This window comes from Astyanax mexicanus, chromosome 14, assembly GCF_023375975.1.
Source record: "Astyanax mexicanus isolate ESR-SI-001 chromosome 14, AstMex3_surface, whole genome shotgun sequence".
Classification (NCBI taxonomy): Eukaryota; Metazoa; Chordata; class Actinopteri; order Characiformes; family Acestrorhamphidae; genus Astyanax; species Astyanax mexicanus.
In genome coordinates, this window is record NC_064421.1 from 17210069 (window position 1) to 17229733 (window position 19665).

Genomic DNA, 19665 nt, shown 5'->3' on the forward strand with positions numbered 1-19665 from the left:
TATATACAATATTCACCTACTATTTATAGGTATATGTTTGAACTACTGGCTACTACTCCACCAGTCTTTTACACTGCTTTTGGGTGATCTTATGCCATTCCTGGCACACAATTTCCAGCAGTTCAGCTTTGATGTCATGTAACCATCCAGCTTCCTCTTGATTACATTTCAGAGGTTTTTAATGGGGTTCAGGTCTGGAGATTGACCGTCATCCTATTTGAATGTTAGTTAGCAACCGCAGGATGACATCAAGTGACCTACAAAAAGAATGGAAAATGGCAGCTGGGGTGAAGTGGACAGAAAGAACAGTTTAAACAGGCTCTTCTAGAGGCAGAGCTCAAGTCAATTAAAGATAGCAAAAACCCTTCATCAGTGAGAAGGAAAAAAGAGCCAGGTTAAAGTTAGCAAAAGACCATAAGGATTGGACCATACTGGAGTAAGACCATCTTCTTGAATCAGTCCAATTTCCACACCTGGTCATCTAATGGTCTTGCATCCACTGTGAAATCTAGTAAAGGATCAGTGATAATCTGAGGATACTCACCAGACACATCACATATTAATTAGAATTAGAATATTATCAAATATGATTCCTTAAATCTATCCAAGATTCACACAGCCCATTTTAATCACACATACACACACACAGAAGAGTGACCTCTAGTGGTTTAAAACCAAATAATAAAAGCAGAATATTACAGCACACACTGGCAATTAAGGAATCCCCCACTTAAACTTCTTAAGAACCAGAATCAAAGCAAAGTATTTAAACATATGAACAAAGGTTTTATTTAATTTTTGCTCACACAAATACCATTACCCGAGTTCAGAAGACTGACAGTCATTCTTGCATAGATTCAGTGATACTACAGTGCAATCTCTGCCTTATATACCTCATATAGCAAAAATAAAGACAAAAAGAAGAAAAAAGCTTTAGGAACACTTGATTCAGGAAAAACAAACAAGCAACAGATTCTTAAATTCTTAAATCCTCAACAACAAACATAAAAAAAAAATTGTGAAGGCCTTAGGGCCCTGTGACACAGAGGAATAACCCAGATATGATTTTTTTAATTAAGTAAATGCTGTACACTGAATCAGACCTGGCTGTAACCATGACAAAAGAGCTCAAAATGAACTGAACTGAAAAAAATAGAATAGGTTCTGACAGATCATTTTAAGCAGCATTGGTGTAAAAGACATACATATTATACATGTACCTTTGTTTTCAAAACTTGCGTTTTTTTTTCTGCCCATAAAATCTGAACTCTGTTTTAGAGGGCCTTTAGCTACACACTATTAAAATGTTCCTATAGGAGCTTTTAGGGGTCCTTCAGTCTGAAACTGTGGAGGAATCCCTTAAGGTGCTTTGACGAACCTTAAAGAAAGATTGATGTTGCTTCAAGGAATACTTTTCTTGAAGGTTCTTCAAAGAAACCATAAAAGGTTCTCAGAGAAGACAGTTAAAACAATTCTTATGCCACATACCACGATTAAAACAAAAACGTACCACCAAAATAGAAAAATAGATTTTTTTTTTAAACAGTGACAAATTAATCTTAAATATCAAGACTCTTAAAGGTGATTAAATAACAGCACTCGTATTCATTGAGGAAATGGAAGATTAATTAAATTAAATTACATTCCCTGCATCCTTAATGAAAGACACCTGACCTACAGTAGTAAATGTAACAAAAAAAAATGTACAGTGCGCACATCCATCCTGCATTCCAGACGGAACAACAATAAATCAGCTCTATACTGTGCAGTCAGCTGACATCATTTTAAAAAAGGCCAACAACAACAAAAAATTAACAAACAATCAAATGCACTGACAGGCCAAACGTCATGGGATTGAAATATGTAAAGTAATCAAGGAGTGTTTCCTCAGAGGATGGCTTAGACTCGCTCACACCTGTATAAGTTATGAGGTGTTATCTTGTGAACTAAGCTGAACATTGGCCAGCGTGCTCATGGCATACAAGTGAATCATACAGAAATAACAACGTCCACACTCAATGCTGGAGACCCAACAAACAGCTCACAGGTTATTGCAGAATTCTCTAACTTAAATAGGGCATGGCAAAAGTCATGGAACACAGTATTAGCTCCTGTTCCATGACTTTTGGCATGTCAGAGTATTTGAAAGAACAGAACATTACTGTACTTTGCAGTGCACTTTAAGTAAGTTCATTTGTTGAGCCAATCACAAGGCCTCAAGTAAAACCACAATATTCATTATAGTGTGCCAGACACTAGCTGTAGGGATATTCAATTAAGATATAGCACAGAAAACAATAAGCAAAAACATTATGACTATTCTAAAAACAATGCCTCAGGCCTATATTATATTATACAGTAACTGAACCGTTGGTTCTCGTAGGTGACAATTCAGATGCAGGAGTGTGGCTTTATTAATTGCTAAATTATTATGGCTTGGGCATTCCTGGTGAACAGTAACACAGGTAGTGGTCCAAGTTTGGACAAATTAACAGTAACAACAGCAGGAAGAAGAGAGACAGATGTTACAGGACACCTTTAAAGCATATCAGGTCCTAATGTTTTACCTCATCTGTGTATTCTACTATTTTATAATGGTCTTTTAAAACTGCGAAATAGCTACATAATGCCATATTACTGTATTATGTACATTCATGCCTTATTAAAAGTATATAAACATAATCACAATACCCTCATATATATATACACACTACAACCACCTGAATTGATGTATTCAGCAATGTTTACAGTTGCACTTAATACAAAAAACAAATCTGCAAAGCACACCCACAGCTTGTCTAGTGCCTATACAGATGTACTGCCAATAAAAAAAATTCTCTGGACCTGAAAACATAATCCTATCTGTACCATGCTTAATGACAGGTCTGTGCTAGATGAGTTGGGTACCGTAGTTGGCAACGAGGTGAGTGATGGTTATCCAACACTAACGCTTCTGTCACTGAACGCAATCAAATCATCTTAGCAATTCTCAAAAGTCTAGTAGAAAGCCTTCCCTGCACAATAGAGAGAGTTAGTCCAACAAAAGCAGGATAAACTCTAACACCCCTGATTTTGAAAGAAACAATAATTGATCTGGTGTCCCAATACTTTTTTCATATAGTGTACTTTGACAAGCTGAAAATTTGACCATCTTTTACTATGCTAGACATATTTTAGCTTTTTCTTTTTTAAATCATCCATTAAGCAAAGCCCTTGACTCATTTCCTAAACTCTGTTCATGATTGTCTTCTCCGATTCTCTCTTCTTTGGCCATCATCTCGAATGCCTGAACAAAATTAAATACCCTGGACTTGAGAGACTGCACACCTCCATCCAAACACTCAGCAGCTCACTCAAGCAAAGGGTCATCGTCGTCATCATCTTCCTGCAGCTCCAAGCGAGCAAACGGCCGTGATGATGATGGATCTCTGTTCTTCATCAGTCTGAAGAGGAACGTGAGGGTGGTGAGCACTATAAAGACTCCAATAACGATGCCCACCACAACAGCCAGGTCTGTGCACTTCTCACTGACCAGCGTGCAACGTATGTGTGAGAAACTGCCGTTGTTGGGCATCTCTGGGATGCCCAAGAGGTGACACATGAGAGGGTACAGGTCCACACTGTTGATGGTCTCCATGCGGTAGCCTTTACGAAAAGCAGGGCCGTTTGCTGCCAAGAAGGGGTGCATACTGCTGAGGGAGTTATCATAGCCATGATCTCCCACTGCAAAGAGAAAAGAAAAAACAGTGTCTGACAATTTTAGGACTAAAAACAGAAATAAAAGAAAACAGAATATTTTAAATTTAAACTGTATTAACAATTATGCTGGCTGTCATTCAAAAAAAATTTTAAATACTATGCATAATACTGCCAGGTTCTAGCCAATGCACAGATCCACTGGGAACAGTATAAAGCACAGGACCCTCAGTATATATATAAATACATAGCATATAAACATATAAAACATAAATAAAATTGACTTTTGTACATAGTCTTGTATGTTTGAGGCATAGTGATTTACATGGTGTATAATTAAAAAGTTTGTATAAATAAAAAGTTTTTCTGTTTCTATTCTTGATCTAGTCTGATTTCGCTCTTTGTCTATAATAAGGCTGTGAACCAAGAATTAAACAGTTAAAAGTTATACAGTAATAGAATTTATTTTTAAAAAAAAGAACTGGAGACCTAAGTAAATATATAAAGAAACAGGTGGGCCTCCACAGCTGATGACTGATGAATTCTCATCATGTAAGATATAAAAATATCCCCATACACTTGGCGGACAGCTCAGCAACATTTTTTAGGACCCAGGTATGGATTTGTCTGCACTATGGCTAGTTAAAGAGGTATTTACTGAAATGATTATGGCTACACTCCAAGATGTAAACCACAGGTTAGAATGATTAGGTTACAGTATAATAAAAGTACTTAAAAAGCCCATGGAGCTTACATCGTGGGAGGCTGCCGTTCTGGACAATTGTCCAACCTTCATCAGCCACCAAGATGATTGGCTGAATCCTCTCATTGTTCCTGTAGTGCAGTTTATCAGGGACTGCATCCTTTAGGTAAGCCTTCATGTGTGGATGACAGTTACTCAGGTTTTTGTATAGATCTGTGGCATCTGTAAACAAACAAGTACTTGTCACATACAACCAAGTAAACATAAAAGCTTTTTTTTACTGCCATTTAAGATTTACATGGCAATAAAATTATGTTTTAATAGTGTATACCAACCATTAATAGGCACGAGGGCAGCCACTGGAGTGAGGTCCACCAACGTGTAGCTGCTGCGGCTGATACACTGGTCCAGCTTAATAAGTCTATCCTTGGAGCACTGAACCATACCGTGGTCACTTGTAATAATCACATTAATCTTTCCCCAGAGCCCCGAGTTGTTGAGGTGCTCCATCATAAAACCTACATCATCATCCACCTCTTTCAGTGCCCTGGTCATTTCTGTTGTGTTTTCCGGCCCAAAGATATGTCCAGTATGGTCAGGCTCCTCCCAGTAGAGTGCTGCAAACTTGACAGAGTTGTCTTCAGTCATCCACGTTGTGATGTTTCCCAGTCTCTCCCTGAAGCTCACTTTTGAATCATACTTCATGAAGTTTGTTGAGGTATGGTTTTGAATCATAACGTCCGTTCCTGGCCACATAGCAGCGGCGGATTTATAGCCCCATTTCTGCACAGACACCCAAATGGGTGTTGCTTCATTCCACCAGAAAGGATCAGTGTCATCTTCAAGAGAGAACTTTTTTTTTGTCACTGGATCAAACATATGACTGGCCAAAATACCATGGCTTTCTGCATACAGACCTGTAGCAAGACTGTAATGGTTAGGAAAAGTTTTAGTTACGAACACATTGGTGAGATGGTCGATAAGAACCCCAGCTGAAAAGAACTTCTGCAGATTGGGGAAAGAGTATTTTTTCAGATAGTCTGCCCTGAAACCATCAAATGATATAAGCAGTAGTGGTGGGAAGTCTTTTTGTGTTGCATTTTCTGTATTTAGAGATGCAGCTGATTCATAACAGGCCACTAATAAACACAGAAGAGCTTTGAGATGCATCCTGCGGGCATGGATGAGATTTTATCAGCCTCAGTATTCTACAAAAAAAGAAAGTGAAGTGTTATTAAAAACAAAAAACATGTTCCATTTTGGCTGCTCTCATTGAAGGTTCATCCAATTACTTGTTCATGGTGACAGTAAGCTGGGAATGTGTCCAATTTAACATTACATGACAAAATTATGCTAAAACACCAGTTAGAACCTATACAGGTCCTAACTCTAACTCTACAGCCACTAAATTTTGTAGTAGTAAGAATTAGTGTAGATATCCAATTACACACTATATACTATTATTTATAATACAAAATGGAGTTTAATAAATTCCAACAGTCTTTCTTCCCAATAGCTGGTAGTGATGTTTCCCAGTCAGCAACACTTCCCTGTTTATGTTTGTAGCCTTACACCATTACAGGGTAATAAAATAGCTAGCTCACTAGTTAACAGAGCTGGGTTCGGCTTGAACCCTATAATTCATGTTACTAGTCACAGTAAGAAACTACAAAAAAGATTCAGTTTTTAAATGTTTAATTAATAGCTTTCTAAGATAGCAGCTACCGTCACTGAACTTATTCCAAGATGTGGGGCTAGTCCCCAATTGTTAAGTGAATGTTAACTGTTTTCTGGCTTTTTAATCAAATATTTTACAATACAATAGAATTGTTTTTGGTTGACTTAACCATTGCTAATTTTAAACAGCCACAACAAGTGTCACAGTTCCTGGTACTAGCAGTTAGTTACTGCATATAAACACTGCAAGTCATATTTACATGACAAGCAATTTTAGCATAAAACCACACTAGCTATACAAGGCCTACCTCAACAGTAACTAATAACTGTACAGTAAGCTGACTGTACAGTTATATTTACTAGTAAGAATTACTAGTAAAGTGTAGATATATGCACTTTTGTACACCATTATTTATACTACAAAAGGAAATTTAAATATATTTGTAACTGAAGGTTTCACAAGTAAAATGTAACTACATATAAAAGAGAATGACTAGTCTTACATAATTTATATAAAGGATATGTGGTCCTGTTAATATGATTAGTCAGCTTTATTCATATATAGACCTGGTATTATAGTATAAAAACTAGATTGCAGTTCCTACAGAAACTGCGAGTGTGATTGCAGTGCTGGCTGGTATCTGCTATGGTGTTGCTAAGGTGTTGCTATGGTATCCGGGGTGGTTGCTAAGGTGTTGCTAGGTGGTTGCTAGGTGGTTGCTAGGGTGTTGCTAGGCGGTTGCTAAGGTGTTGCTATGGTATCCGGGGTGGTTGCTAAGGTGTTGCTAGGTGGTTGCTAGGTGGTTGCTAGGCGGTTGCTAAGGTGTTGCTATGGTATGCGGGGTGGTTGCTAAGGTGTTGCTAGGTGGTTGCTAGGTGGTTGCTAGGGTGTTGCTAGGCGGTTGCTAAGGTGTTGCTATGGTATCCGGGGTGGTTGCTAAGGTGTTGCTAGGTGGTTGCTAGGTGGTTGCTAAGGTGTTGCTAGGCGGTTGCTAAGGTGTTGCTATGGTATGCGGGGTGGTTGCTAAGGTGTTGCTAGGTGGTTGCTAGGTGGTTGCTAAGGTGTTGCTAGGCGGTTGCTAAGGTGTTGCTATGGTATCTGGGGTGGTTGCTAAGGTGTTGCTAGGTGGTTGCTAAGGTGTTGCTAGGCGGTTGCTAAGGTGTTGCTATGGTATCCGGGGTGGTTGCTAAGGTGTTGCTAGGTGGTTGCTAGGTGGTTGCTAAGGTGTTGCTAGGCGGTTGCTAAGGTGTTGCTATGGTATCCGGGGTGGTTGCTAAGGTGTTGCTAGGTGGTTGCTAGGGTGTTGCTAGGCGGTTGCTAAGGTGTTGCTATGGTATCCGGGGTGGTTGCTAAGGTGTTGCTAGGTGGTTGCTAGGTGGTTGCTAAGGTGTTGCTAGGCGGTTGCTAAGGTGTTGCTATGGTATCCGGGGTGGTTGCTAAGGTGTTGCTAGGTGGTTGCTAGGTGGTTGCTAAGGTGTTGCTAGGTGGTTGCTAAGGTGTTGCTATGGTATCTTGGGTGGTTGCTAAGGTGTTGCTAGGTGGTTGCTAGGTGGTTGCTAAGGTGTTGCTATGGTATCCGGGATGGTTGCTAAGGTGTTGCTAGGTGGTTGCTAGGGTGTTGCTAGGCGGTTGCTAAGGTGTTGCTATGGTATCCGGTGTGGTTGCTAAGGTGTTGCTAGGCGGTTGCTAAGGTGTTGCTATGGTATCCGGGGTAGTTGCTATGGTGTTGCTAAGTGGTTGGTAGGTCACTCCTTAGCAGTTGCTAGGTGGTTGCTAAGGTGTTGCTATGGTATCTGTGGTGGTTGCTATGGTGTTTCTAGGTGGTTGCTAGGTGATGTATATGCATAAATTTGATTAAATGGTGTTTGCACGTTGCTACGCAACGTGCAAATACATCAATCAGCTATGCACGCTAGGTTGCTCTGGCCGTTCGGGGGTGTCCAAACTTTTGACCCGTGGCTCCATTACACACAGTACTGGGGGGCCGGGGTGTCCAAACTTTTGACCCATGGCTCCATTACACACAGTACTGGGGGGCCGGGGTGTCCAAACTTTTGACCTAACGCTGATTTATCCCATAGCTGCTCCATACACTCACAGTACTGGAGTTCTAGCTACCTGTCCTTCGATCTAGCTGCCGTCCTCCGATTGGCCCCATTCATTCCAATGGGGCCACTTCGTACGACAATCGTACGAAATCCGTACGTCGTAACTTTTCGTAACGCATATTTTCGGAAAGAGCTCAATAAGTTCTACAGGTCCTCAATTGGTTTCATCTTCGTATTTCAAAAATTGCGACGTCCACGGGCGTGCAAAGTTCTGCCCATTCATTTTCAATGGTCAAAAAAACGCGTACTTACGAAGTTTTTACGAAAAACGTAAGTCCGATCGGAAAGCTGTATACAAGCCCACCATTCCCGATATGGACGCACGTTTTCTCTTTTGAACGAAGTCGATATTTCGAAAACTGCGGCACTAGTTAACCGGACAAAAAACAGGTGGAATAATAATAATAACTAGATTGCAGTTCCTACAGAAACTGCGAGTGTGATTGCAGTGCTGGCTGGTATCTGCTATGGTGTTGCTAAGGTGTTGCTATGGTATCCGGGGTGGTTGCTAAGGTGTTGCTAGGTGGTTGCTAGGTGGTTGCTAGGGTGTTGCTAGGCGGTTGCTAAGGTGTTGCTATGGTATCCGGGGTGGTTGCTAAGGTGTTGCTAGGTGGTTGCTAGGTGGTTGCTAGGCGGTTGCTAAGGTGTTGCTATGGTATCCGGGGTGGTTGCTAAGGTGTTGCTAGGTGGTTGCTAGGTGGTTGCTAGGGTGTTGCTAGGCGTTTGCTAAGGTGTTGCTATGGTATCCGGGGTGGTTGCTAAGGTGTTGCTAGGTGGTTGCTAGGTGGTTGCTAAGGTGTTGCTAGGCGGTTGCTAAGGTGTTGCTATGGTATGCGGGGTGGTTGCTAAGGTGTTGCTAGGTGGTTGCTAGGTGGTTGCTAAGGTGTTGCTAGGCGGTTGCTAAGGTGTTGCTATGGTATCTGGGGTGGTTGCTAAGGTGTTGCTAGGTGGTTGCTAGGTGGTTGCTAAGGTGTTGCTAGGCGATTGCTAAGGTGTTGCTATGGTATCCGGGGTGGTTGCTAAGGTGTTGCTAGGTGGTTGCTAGGTGGTTGCTAAGGTGTTGCTAGGCGGTTGCTAAGGTGTTGCTATGGTATCCGGGGTGGTTGCTAAGGTGTTGCTAGGTGGTTGCTAGGGTGTTGCTAGGCGGTTGCTAAGGTGTTGCTATGGTATCCGGGGTGGTTGCTAAGGTGTTGCTAGGTGGTTGCTAGGTGGTTGCTAAGGTGTTGCTAGGCGGTTGCTAAGGTGTTGCTATGGTATCCGGGGTGGTTGCTAAGGTGTTGCTAGGTGGTTGCTAGGTGGTTGCTAAGGTGTTGCTAGGTGGTTGCTAAGGTGTTGCTATGGTATCCGGGGTGGTTGCTAAGGTGTTGCTAGGTGGTTGCTAAGGTGTTGCTAGGCGGTTGCTAAGGTGTTGCTATGGTATCTTGGGTGGTTGCTAAGGTGTTGCTAGGTGGTTGCTAGGTGTTTGCTAGGGTGTTGCTAGGCGGTTGCTAAGGTGTTGCTATGGTATCCGGGGTGGTTGCTAAGGTGTTGCTAGGTGGTTGCTAGGTGGTTGCTAGGGTGTTGCTAGGCGGTTGCTAAGGTGTTGCTATGGTATCCGGGGTGGTTGCTAAGGTGTTGCTAGGTGGTTGCTAGGGTGTTGCTAGGCGGTTGCTAAGGTGTTGCTATGGTATCCGGGGTGGTTGCTAAGGTGTTGCTAGGTGGTTGCTAGGTGGTTGCTAAGGTGTTGCTAGGCGGTTGCTAAGGTGTTGCTATGGTATCCGGGGTGGTTGCTAAGGTGTTGCTAGGTGGTTGCTAGGTGGTTGCTAAGGTGTTGCTAGGCGGTTGCTAAGGTGTTGCTATGGTATCCGGGGTGGTTGCTAAGGTGTTGCTAGGTGTTTGCTAGGTGGTTGCTAAGGTGTTGCTAGGCGGTTGCTAAGGTGTTGCTATGGTATCCGGGGTGGTTGCTAAGGTGTTGCTAGGTGGTTGCTAGGTGGTTGCTAGGGTGTTGCTAGGCGGTTGCTAAGGTGTTGCTAGGGTATCCGGGGTGGTTGCTATGGTGTTTCTAGGTGGTTGCTAGGTGATTTATATGCATAAATTAGATTAAATGGTGTTTGCACGTTGCTACGCAACGTGCAAATACATCAATCAGCTATGCACGCTAGGTTGCTCTGGCCGTTCGGGGGTGTCCAAACTTTTGACCCGTGGCTCCATTACACACAGTACTGGGGGGCCGGGGTGTCCAAACTTTTGACCCATGGCTCCATTACATACAGTACTGGGGGGCCGGGGTGTCCAAACTTTTGACCTAATGCTGTTTTATCCCATAGCTGCTCCATACACTCACACTACTGGAGTTCTAGCTACCTGTCCTTCGATCTAGCTGCCGTCCTCCGATTGGCCCCATTCATTCCAATGGGGCCACTTCGTACGACAATCGTACGAAATCCGTACGTCGTAACTTTTCGTAACGCATATTTTCGGAAAGAGCTCAATAAGTTCTACAGGTCCTCAATTGGTTTCATCTTCGTATTTCAAACATTGCGACGTCCACGGGCGTGCAAAGTTCTGCCCATTCATTTTCAATGGGCAAAAAAACGCGTACTTACGAAGTTTTTACGAAAAACGTAAGTCCGATCGGAAAGCTGTATACAAGCCCACCATTCCCGATATGGACGCACGTTTTCTCTTTTGAACGAAGTCGATATTTCGAAAACTGCGGCACTAGTTAACCGGACAAAAAACAGGTGGAATAATAATAATAACTAGATTGCAGTTCCTGCAGAAACTGCGAGTGTGATTGCAGTGCTGGCTGGTATCTGCTGTGGTGTTGCTAAGGTGTTGCTAAGTGGTTGCTAAGGTGTGGCTATGGTATCCGGGGTGGTTGCTAAGGTGTTGCTAAGTGGTTGCTAGGTGGTTGCTAAGGTGTTGCTAGGCGGTTGCTAAGGTGTTGCTATGGTATCTGGGGTGGTTGCTAAGGTGTTGCTAGGTGGTTGCTAAGGTGTTGCTAGGCGGTTGCTAAGGTGTTGCTATGGTATCCGGGGTGGTTGCTAAGGTGTTGCTAGGTGGTTGCTAAGGTGTTGCTAGGCGGTTGCTAAGGTGTTGCTATGGTATCCGGGGTGGTTGCTAAGGTGTTGCTAGGTGGTTGCTAGGTGGTTGCTAAGGTGTTGCTAGGCGGTTGCTAAGGTGTTGCTATGGTATCCGGGGTGGTTGCTAAGGTGTTGCTAGGTGGTTGCTAGGGTGTTGCTAGGCGGTTGCTAAGGTGTTGCTATGGTATCCGGGGTGGTTGCTAAGGTGTTGCTAGGTGGTTGCTAGGTGGTTGCTAGGGTGTTGCTAGGCGGTTGCTAAGGTGTTGCTATGGTATCCGGGGTGGTTGCTAAGGTGTTGCTAGGTGGTTGCTAGGTGGTTGCTAGGGTGTTGCTAGGCGGTTGCTAAGGTGTTGCTATGGTATCCGGGGTGGTTGCTAAGGTGTTGCTAGGTGGTTGCTAGGTGGTTGCTAGGGTGTTGCTAGGCGGTTGCTAAGGTGTTGCTATGGTATCCGGGGTGGTTGCTAAGGTGTTGCTAGGTGGTTGCTAGGTGGTTGCTGGGGTGTTGCTAGGCGGTTGCTAAGGTGTTGCTATGGTATCCGGGGTGGTTGCTAAGGTGTTGCTAGGTGGTTGCTAGGTGGTTGCTAAGGTGTTGCTATGGTATCTGGGGTGGTTGCTAAGGTGTTGCTAGATGGTTGCTAGGTGGTTGCTATGGTGTTGCTAGGCGGTTGCTAAGGTGTTGCTATGGTATCCGGGGTGGTTGCTATGGTGTTTCTAGGTGGTTGCTAGGTGATGTATATGCATAAATTTGATTAAATGGTGTTTGCACGTTGCTACGCAACGTGCAAATACATCAATCAGCTATGCACGCTAGGTTGCTCTGGCCGTTCGGGGGTGTCCAAACTTTTGACCCGTGGCTCCATTACACACAGTACTGGGGGGCCGGGGTGTCCAAACTTTTGACCCGTGTCTCCATTACACACAGTACTGGGGGGCCGGGGTGTCCAAACTTTTGACCTAACGCTGATTTATCCCATAGCTGCTCCATACACTCACAGTACTGGAGTTCTAGCTACCTGTCCTTCGATCTAGCTGCCGTCCTCCGATTGGCCCCATTCATTCCAATGGGGCCACTTCGTACGACATTCGTACGAAATCCGTACGTCGTAACTTTTCGTAACGCATATTTTCGGAAAGAGCTCAATAAGTTCTACAGGTCCTCAATTGGTTTCATCTTCGTATCTCAAAATTTGCGACGTCCACGGGCGTGCAAAGTTCTGCCCATTCATTTTCAATGCGCGAAAAAACGCGTACTTACGAAGTTTTTACGAAAAACGTAAGTCCGATCGGAAAGCTGTATACAAGCCCACCATTCCCGATAAGGACGCACGTTTTCTCTTTTGAACGAAGTCGATATTTCGAAAACTGCGGCACTAGTTAACCGGACAAAAAACAGGTGGAATAATAATAATAATAATAATAATAATAAAAATAATAATAAGAAGAAGAATAAGACTTAAGAAGAACAGTACTGTGATTGCATTACTGCAATCACACTAATAATAATAACTAGATTGCAGTTCCTACAGAAACTGCGAGTGTGATTGCAGCGCTGGCTGGTATCTGCTAAGGTGTTGCTAGGTGGTTGCTAAGGTGTTGCTAGGTGGTTGCTAAGGTGTTGCTATGGTATCCGGGGTGGTTGCTAAGATGTTGCTAGGTGGTTGCTAGGTGGTTGCTAAGGTATTGCTAGGCGGTTGCTAAGGTGTTGCTATGGTATCCGGGATGGTTGCTAAGGTGTTGCTAGGTGGTTGCTAGGGTGTTGCTAGGCAGTTGCTAAGGTGTTGCTATGGTATCCAGGGTGGTTGCTAAGGTGTTGCTAGGTGGTTGCTAGGTGGTTGCTAGGCGGTTGCTAAGGTGTTGCTATGGTATCCGGGGTGGTTGCTAAGGTGTTGCTAAGTGGTTGCTAGGTGGTTGCTAAGGTGTTGCTAGGCGGTTGCTAAGGTGTTGCTATGGTATCCAGGGTGGTTGCTAAGGTGTTGCTAGGTGGTTGCTAGGCAGTTGCTAAGGTGTTGCTATGGTATCCGGGGTGGTTGCTAAGGTGTTGCTAGGTGGTTGCTAGGTGGTTGCTAGGGTGTTGCTAGGCGGTTGCTAAGGTGTTGCTATGGTATCCGGGGTGGTTGCTAAGGTGTTGCTAAGTGGTTGCTAGGTGGTTGCTAAGGTGTTGCTAGGCGGTTGCTAAGGTGTTGCTATGGTATCCGGGGTGGTTGCTAAGGTGTTGCTAGGTGGTTGCTAGGTGGTTGCTAGAGTGTTGCTAGGCGGTTGCTAAGGTGTTGCTATGGTATCCGGGGTGGTTGCTAAGGTGTTGCTAGGTGGTTGCTAGGTGGTTGCTAGGGTGTTGCTAGGCGGTTGCTAAGGTGTTGCTATGGTATCCGGGGTGGTTGCTAAGGTGTTGCTAGGTGGTTGCTAGGTTGTTGCTAGGGTGTTGCTAGGCGGTTGCTAAGGTGTTGCTATGGTATCCGGGGTGGTTGCTAAGGTGTTGCTAGGTGGTTGCTAGGTGGTTGCTAAGGTGTTGCTAGGCGGTTGCTAAGGTGTTGCTATGGTATCCGGGGTGGTTGCTAAGGTGTTGCTAGGTGGTTGCTAGGTGGTTGCTAGGTGTTGCTAGGCGGTTGCTAAGGTGTTGCTATGGTATCCGGGGTGGTTGCTAAGGTGTTGCTAGGTGGTTGCTAAGGTGTTGCTAGGCGGTTGCTAAGGTGTTGCTATGGTATCTGTGGTGGTTGCTAAGGTGTTGCTAGGTGGTTGCTAGGCGGTTGCTAAGGTGTTGCTAGGCGGTTGCTAAGGTGTTGCTATGGTATCCGGGGAGGTTGCTAAGGTGTTGCTAGGTGGTTGCTAGGTGGTTGCTAAGGTGTTGCTAGGTGGTTGCTAAGGTGTTGCTATGGTATCTGTGGTGGTTGCTATGGTGTTTCTAGGTGGTTGCTAGGTGATTTATATGCATAAATTAGATTAAATGGTGTTTGCACGTTGCTACGCAACGTGCAAATACATCAATCAGCTATGCACGCTAGGTTGCTCTGGCCGTTCGGGGGTGTCCAAACTTTTGACCCGTGGCTCCATTACACACAGTACTGGGGGGCCGGGGTGTCCAAACTTTTGACCCATGGCTCCATTACACACAGTACTGGGGGGGGCCGGGGTGTCCAAACTTTTGACCTAACGCTGATTTATCCCATAGCTGCTCCATTACACACAGTACTGGAGTTCTAGCTACCTGTCCTTCGATCTAGCTGCCGTCCTCCGATTGGCCCCATTCATTCCAATGGGGCCACTTCGTACGACAATCGTACGAAATCCGTACGTCGTAACTTTTCGTAACGCATATTTTCGGAAAGAGCTCAATAAGTTCTACAGGTCCTCAATTGGTTTCATCTTCGTATTTCAAAAATTGCGACGTCCACGGGCGTGCAAAGTTCTGCCCATTCATTTTCAATGGGCAAAAAAACGCGTACTTACGAAGTTTTTACGAAAAACGTAAGTCCAATCGGAAAGCTGTATACAAGCCCACCATTCCCGATATGGACGCACGTTTTCTCTTTTGAACGAAGTCGATATTTCGAAAACTGCGGCACTAGTTAACCGGACAAAAAACAGGTGGAATAATAATAATAACTAGATTGCAGTTCCTGCAGAAACTGCGAGTGTGATTGCAGTGCTGGCTGGTATCTGCTAAGGTGTTGCTAAGGTGTTGCTATGGTATCCGGGGTGGTTGCTAAGGTGTTGCTAGGTGGTTACTAGGTGGTTGCTAAGGTGTTGCTAGGCGGTTGCTAAGGTGTTGATAGGCGGTTGCTAAGGTGTTGCTATGGTATCTGGGGTGCTTGCTAAGGTGTTGCTAGGTGGTTACTAGGTGGTTGCTAAGGTGTTGCTAGGCGGTTGCTAAGGTGTTGCTAGGCGGTTGCTAAGGTGTTGCTATGGTATTTGGGGTGGTTGCTAAGGTGTTGCTAGGTGGTTGCTAGGTGGTTGCTAGGTGGTTGCTAAGGTGTTGCTATGGTATCCGGGGTGGTTGCTAAGGTGTTGCTAGGTGGTTGCTAGGTGGTTGCTAGGGTGTTGCTAGGCGGTTGCTAAGGTGTTGCTATGGTATCTTGGGTGGTTGCTAAGGTGTTGCTAGGTGGTTGCTAGGTGGTTGCTAGGGTGTTGCTAGGCGGTTGCTAAGATGTTGCTATGGTATCCGGGGTGGTTGCTAAGGTGTTGCTAGGTGGTTGCTAGGTGGTTGCTAGGGTGTTGCTAGGCGGTTGCTAAGGTGTTGCTATGGTATCCGGGGTGGTTGCTAAGGTGTTGCTAGGTGGTTGCTAGGTGGTTGCTAGGGTGTTGCTAGGCGGTTGCTAAGGTGTTGCTATGGTATCCGGGGTGGTTGCTAAGGTGTTGCTAGGTGGTTGCTAGGTGGTTGCTAGGGTGTTGCTAGGCGGTTGCTAAGGTGTTGCTATGGTATCTTGGGTGGTTGCTAAGGTGTTGCTAGGTGGTTGCTAGGTGGTTGCTAGGGTGTTGCTAGGCGGTTGCTAAGGTGTTGCTATGGTATCCGGGGTGGTTGCTAAGGTGTTGCTAGGTGGTTGCTAGGTGGTTGCTAGGGTGTTGCTAGGCGGTTGCTAAGGTGTTGCTATGGTATCCGGGGTGGTTGCTAAGGTGTTGCTAGGTGGTTGCTAAGGTGTTGCTAGGCGGTTGCTAAGGTGTTGCTATGGTATCCGGGGTGGTTGCTATGGTGTTGCTAGGTGGTTGCTAGGTGGTTGCTAGGGTGTTGCTAGGCGGTTGCTAAGGTGTTGCTATGGTATCCGGGGTGGTTGCTAAGGTGTTGCTAGGTGGTTGCTAGGTGGTTGCTAGGGTGTTGCTAGGCGGTTGCTAAGGTGTTGCTATGGTATCCGGGGTGGTTGCTAAGGTGTTGCTAGGTGGTTGCTAGGTGGTTGCTAAGGTGTTGCTAGGCGGTTGCTAAGGTGTTGCTATGGTATCCGGGGTGGTTGCTAAGGTGTTGCTAGGTGGTTGCTAGGTGGTTGCTAAGGTGTTGCTAGGCGGTTGCTAAGGTGTTGCTATGGTATCCGGGGTGGTTGCTAAGGTGTTGCTAGGTGTTTGCTAGGTGGTTGCTAAGGTGTTGCTAGGCGGTTGCTAAGGTGTTGCTATGGTATCCGGGGTGGTTGCTAAGGTGTTGCTAGGTGGTTGCTAGGTGGTTGCTAGGGTGTTGCTAGGCGGTTGCTAAGGTGTTGCTATGGTATCCGGGATGGTTGCTAAGGTGTTGCTAGGTGGTTGCTAGGTGGTTGCTAGGGTGTTGCTAGGCGGTTGCTAAGGTGTTGCTAGGGTATCCGGGGTGGTTGCTATGGTGTTGCTAGGTGGTTGCTAGGTGATTTATATGCATAAATTAGATTAAATGGTGTTTGCACGTTGCTACGCAACGTGCAAATACATCAATCAGCTATGCACGCTAGGTTGCTCTGGCCGTTCGGGGGTGTCCAAACTTTTGACCCGTGGCTCCATTACACACAGTACTGGGGGGCCGGGGTGTCCAAACTTTTGACCCATGGCTCCATTACATACAGTACTGGGGGGCCGGGGTGTCCAAACTTTTGACCTAATGCTGTTTTATCCCATAGCTGCTCCATACACTCACAGTACTGGAGTTCTAGCTACCTGTCCTTCGATCTAGCTGCCGTCCTCCGATTGGCCCCATTCATTCCAATGGGGCCACTTCGTACGACATTCGTACGAAATCCGTACGTCGTAACTTTTCGTAACGCATATTTTCGGAAAGAGCTCAATAAGTTCTACAGGTCCTCAATTGGTTTCATCTTCGTATTTCAAACATTGCGACGTCCACGGGCGTGCAAAGTTCTGCCCATTCATTTTCAATGGGCAAAAAAACGCGTACTTACGAAGTTTTTACGAAAAACGTAAGTCCGATCGGAAAGCTGTATACAAGCCCACCATTCCCGATATGGACGCACGTTTTCTCTTTTGAACGAAGTCGATATTTCGAAAACTGCGGCACTAGTTAACCGGACAAAAAACAGGTGGAATAATAATAATAATAATAATAATAATAAGAAACAGACTTAAGAAGATCAATAGTGTGATCTGCAATCACACTAATAATAAGAATAAGACTTAAGAAGAACAATACTGTGATTGCATTACTGCAATCACACTAATAATAAGAAACAGACTTAAGAAGATCAATAGTGTGATCTGCAATCACACTAATAATAATAATAATAAGAAGAAGAAGAAGAATAAGACTTAAGAAGATCAATACTGTGATTGCATTACTGCAATCACACTAATAATAAAAGCTGAGGGTTTTTTCCAGCTTAAAAGTGAATGAAGAAAGCTATTGTGACTGAAATCTAAATCTGCTGAGCAGGTGCCCAGTTCCGCAGAAATGAAACTGAATATCTTTTGTAGTTACGTAACCTACTGTGGCTGGCAACATGAATTATAGAGTTCAGAACAAATCCAGCACTGTTAGCAAGCAAGCTAGGTTAGTTAGCTACCTTTATTACCCTACAATGTTTTAAGGCTGCAGACCTTACCCTTAAAAGCCCAAACCCATGTTTGAATATTGATACTAATTTCAAAATTGAATCAGATGAATTGTTTCTTATTGTGGGCACATGTAAATATTTTAAGGTTACAATATTGATGTAACATAAATAACACAACAATTCCATAAGAACTAAAACAGCACACTTAGGTTACATTTTATAAATATGGTCAAGATGAACGAACACACATTTACACACTGTTCTGTAATGATGCTCTGAGGATGTTTAGTATACAGCTCTGGAAAAAACTGTCACCACATTAAAAAAAAATTAAATCCTCTGGAATATAATCAGGAGGAAGATGGAAGCCATCAAAACCGCTGAAATGCTTAATTTTTTGCACCAGGAATGGAATAAAGTTATCCAAAATCAGTGTGTAAGACTGGTGGAGGAGAACATGCCAAGATGCATAAAAATTGCGATTAAAAAACAGGGTTATTCTACCAAATATCTATTTTTGAACTCTTAAAACTTTATGAATATAGACTTGTTTTCTTTGCATTATTTGAGGTCTGAAAGCTCTGCATATTTTTGTTATTTTAGACATTTCACATTTTCTGCAAATAAATGCTCTAAATGTCAATATTTTTATGTATGTATGTGTTTTATGGGAGAAATGTTTTCTGTAGCTTATAGAATAAAACAACAATGTTCATTTTACTTAAACATATACCTATAAATAGCAAAATCAGAGAAACTGATCCAGAAACTGAAGTAGTCTCTTAATTTTTTCAGAGCTGTATGTCTCTTAGAAACTTAGAAAGTTTGAGTAAAGGACAGAGTGCTGTAATTAATTTTACACTTTAGCTTGTAAAGGGTCTGTAACACACAGATGTCACCATGGGTTCTTTTGGGTTCAACAGGGAAGTGTTGCTGACTGGGAAACGTCACTAACAGTTGACTATTATACAGAAATACTTTTGATATTTTATTAAACCCCCTTGAGAATTCAGCACTATTGTTTTGATTCTTTAGTGAGGGGCGCTGCTAGCAGCTGCAGACTGTCTCCATACTGAGTTTAGGAAACGCAGTTAAAGAGAAAGACCAGGCTGAAGCAGACGATGCTCCTGAAAGGAGGACATTGCTGACCATCCGCTGCCAACTGCGCTTATAAACACGATTAGCTAAGAGGAGCTAAACTAGCCCAGCTAGCTAAAAACACACAGAGAAAGCCTGAGACCTACCTTTAAAAGTACATTTACGTCCCACCCGTAGCTTTATTTGCCTCTATGTCCAGGATAAATTAAATAGTCGAGTTAAACGACCGGTTTATATCTAACGTTAAATAAGCGAACAACTGTCAGGCATTTTAGCGTTTAACCAAACATAAGAACAACGACCGGTTTCTTGCTTCCTCAACAACGTCCTTCCCTAAGCGTAGACGGACAGGTCGAACAGCCAATCAGAATCATTCACTGAACGAGAAGACCCGCCCACCAGACAGGTGCTTCCACACGGTGCTAAACAGTGAAATAAAATGAAAACAGAGCTGCAGAAAAAATGACTTATTATTAATAATAATTTGTGTGGATATATACAGTAATTATTCATATAAATCTTCGATAGGGATGTTTATCACACGTCAAGATAATTTCCTGATCTGTTTAAGTTTAAATTTGACGTTTAGAAATATTTAGAAATGTATATAATTAAGAGAGAACATATTTTTTATAATTAAATAATAAATTAAAGCCTATTTTACTCTAAAAATATTAAAAATGCAATGGGAGATTTACTCAATATTACAACACAAATTCACACAAAATACAAAAGCTGTTTTATATATTTTATATAAAAGGGTAAGAAGTATAACATACCTCACTACTGGGTGCTGGTCACGTGTTTCATTACCCTTCTTTACAGTGTGAACTATTAAATATATATATATCTTTATTTAAATAAA

General features: G+C 43.6%; 1 protein-coding gene across 1 annotated transcript; it reads right to left on the reverse strand.

Annotated features, from left to right (window-relative positions):
• Positions 1 to 765: 765 nt before the first annotated feature.
• Positions 766 to 19148, reverse strand: enpp4 (ectonucleotide pyrophosphatase/phosphodiesterase 4). The gene is made up of 4 exons (XM_007252041.4): positions 18947 to 19148; positions 4735 to 5607; positions 4451 to 4621; positions 766 to 3723 (listed from the first exon to the last, which is right to left on the reverse strand). Exons 2-4 carry the CDS (start codon positions 5567 to 5569, stop codon positions 3350 to 3352), a joined length of 1380 nt encoding a protein of 459 aa, XP_007252103.1. The 5' UTR covers positions 5570 to 5607; positions 18947 to 19148; the 3' UTR covers positions 766 to 3349.
• Between the last annotated feature and the right edge of the window lie 517 nt (positions 19149 to 19665).

What these genes read in the sequence shown, in the direction of transcription:
- enpp4 (XM_007252041.4), bottom strand. Translation starts at nt 5,569, where the DNA reads ATGCATCTCAAAGCTCTTCTGTGTTTATTAGTGGCCTGTTATGAATCA. An exon ending in TGCCCTCGTGCCTATTAATG is followed by an intron (nt 4,622 to 4,734) that starts GTTGGTATACAC and finishes GTTTGTTTACAG; the next exon opens with ATGCCACAGATCTATACAAA. An exon ending in GAACGGCAGCCTCCCACGAT is followed by an intron (nt 3,724 to 4,450) that starts GTAAGCTCCATG and finishes TTCTCTTTGCAG; the next exon opens with TGGGAGATCATGGCTATGAT.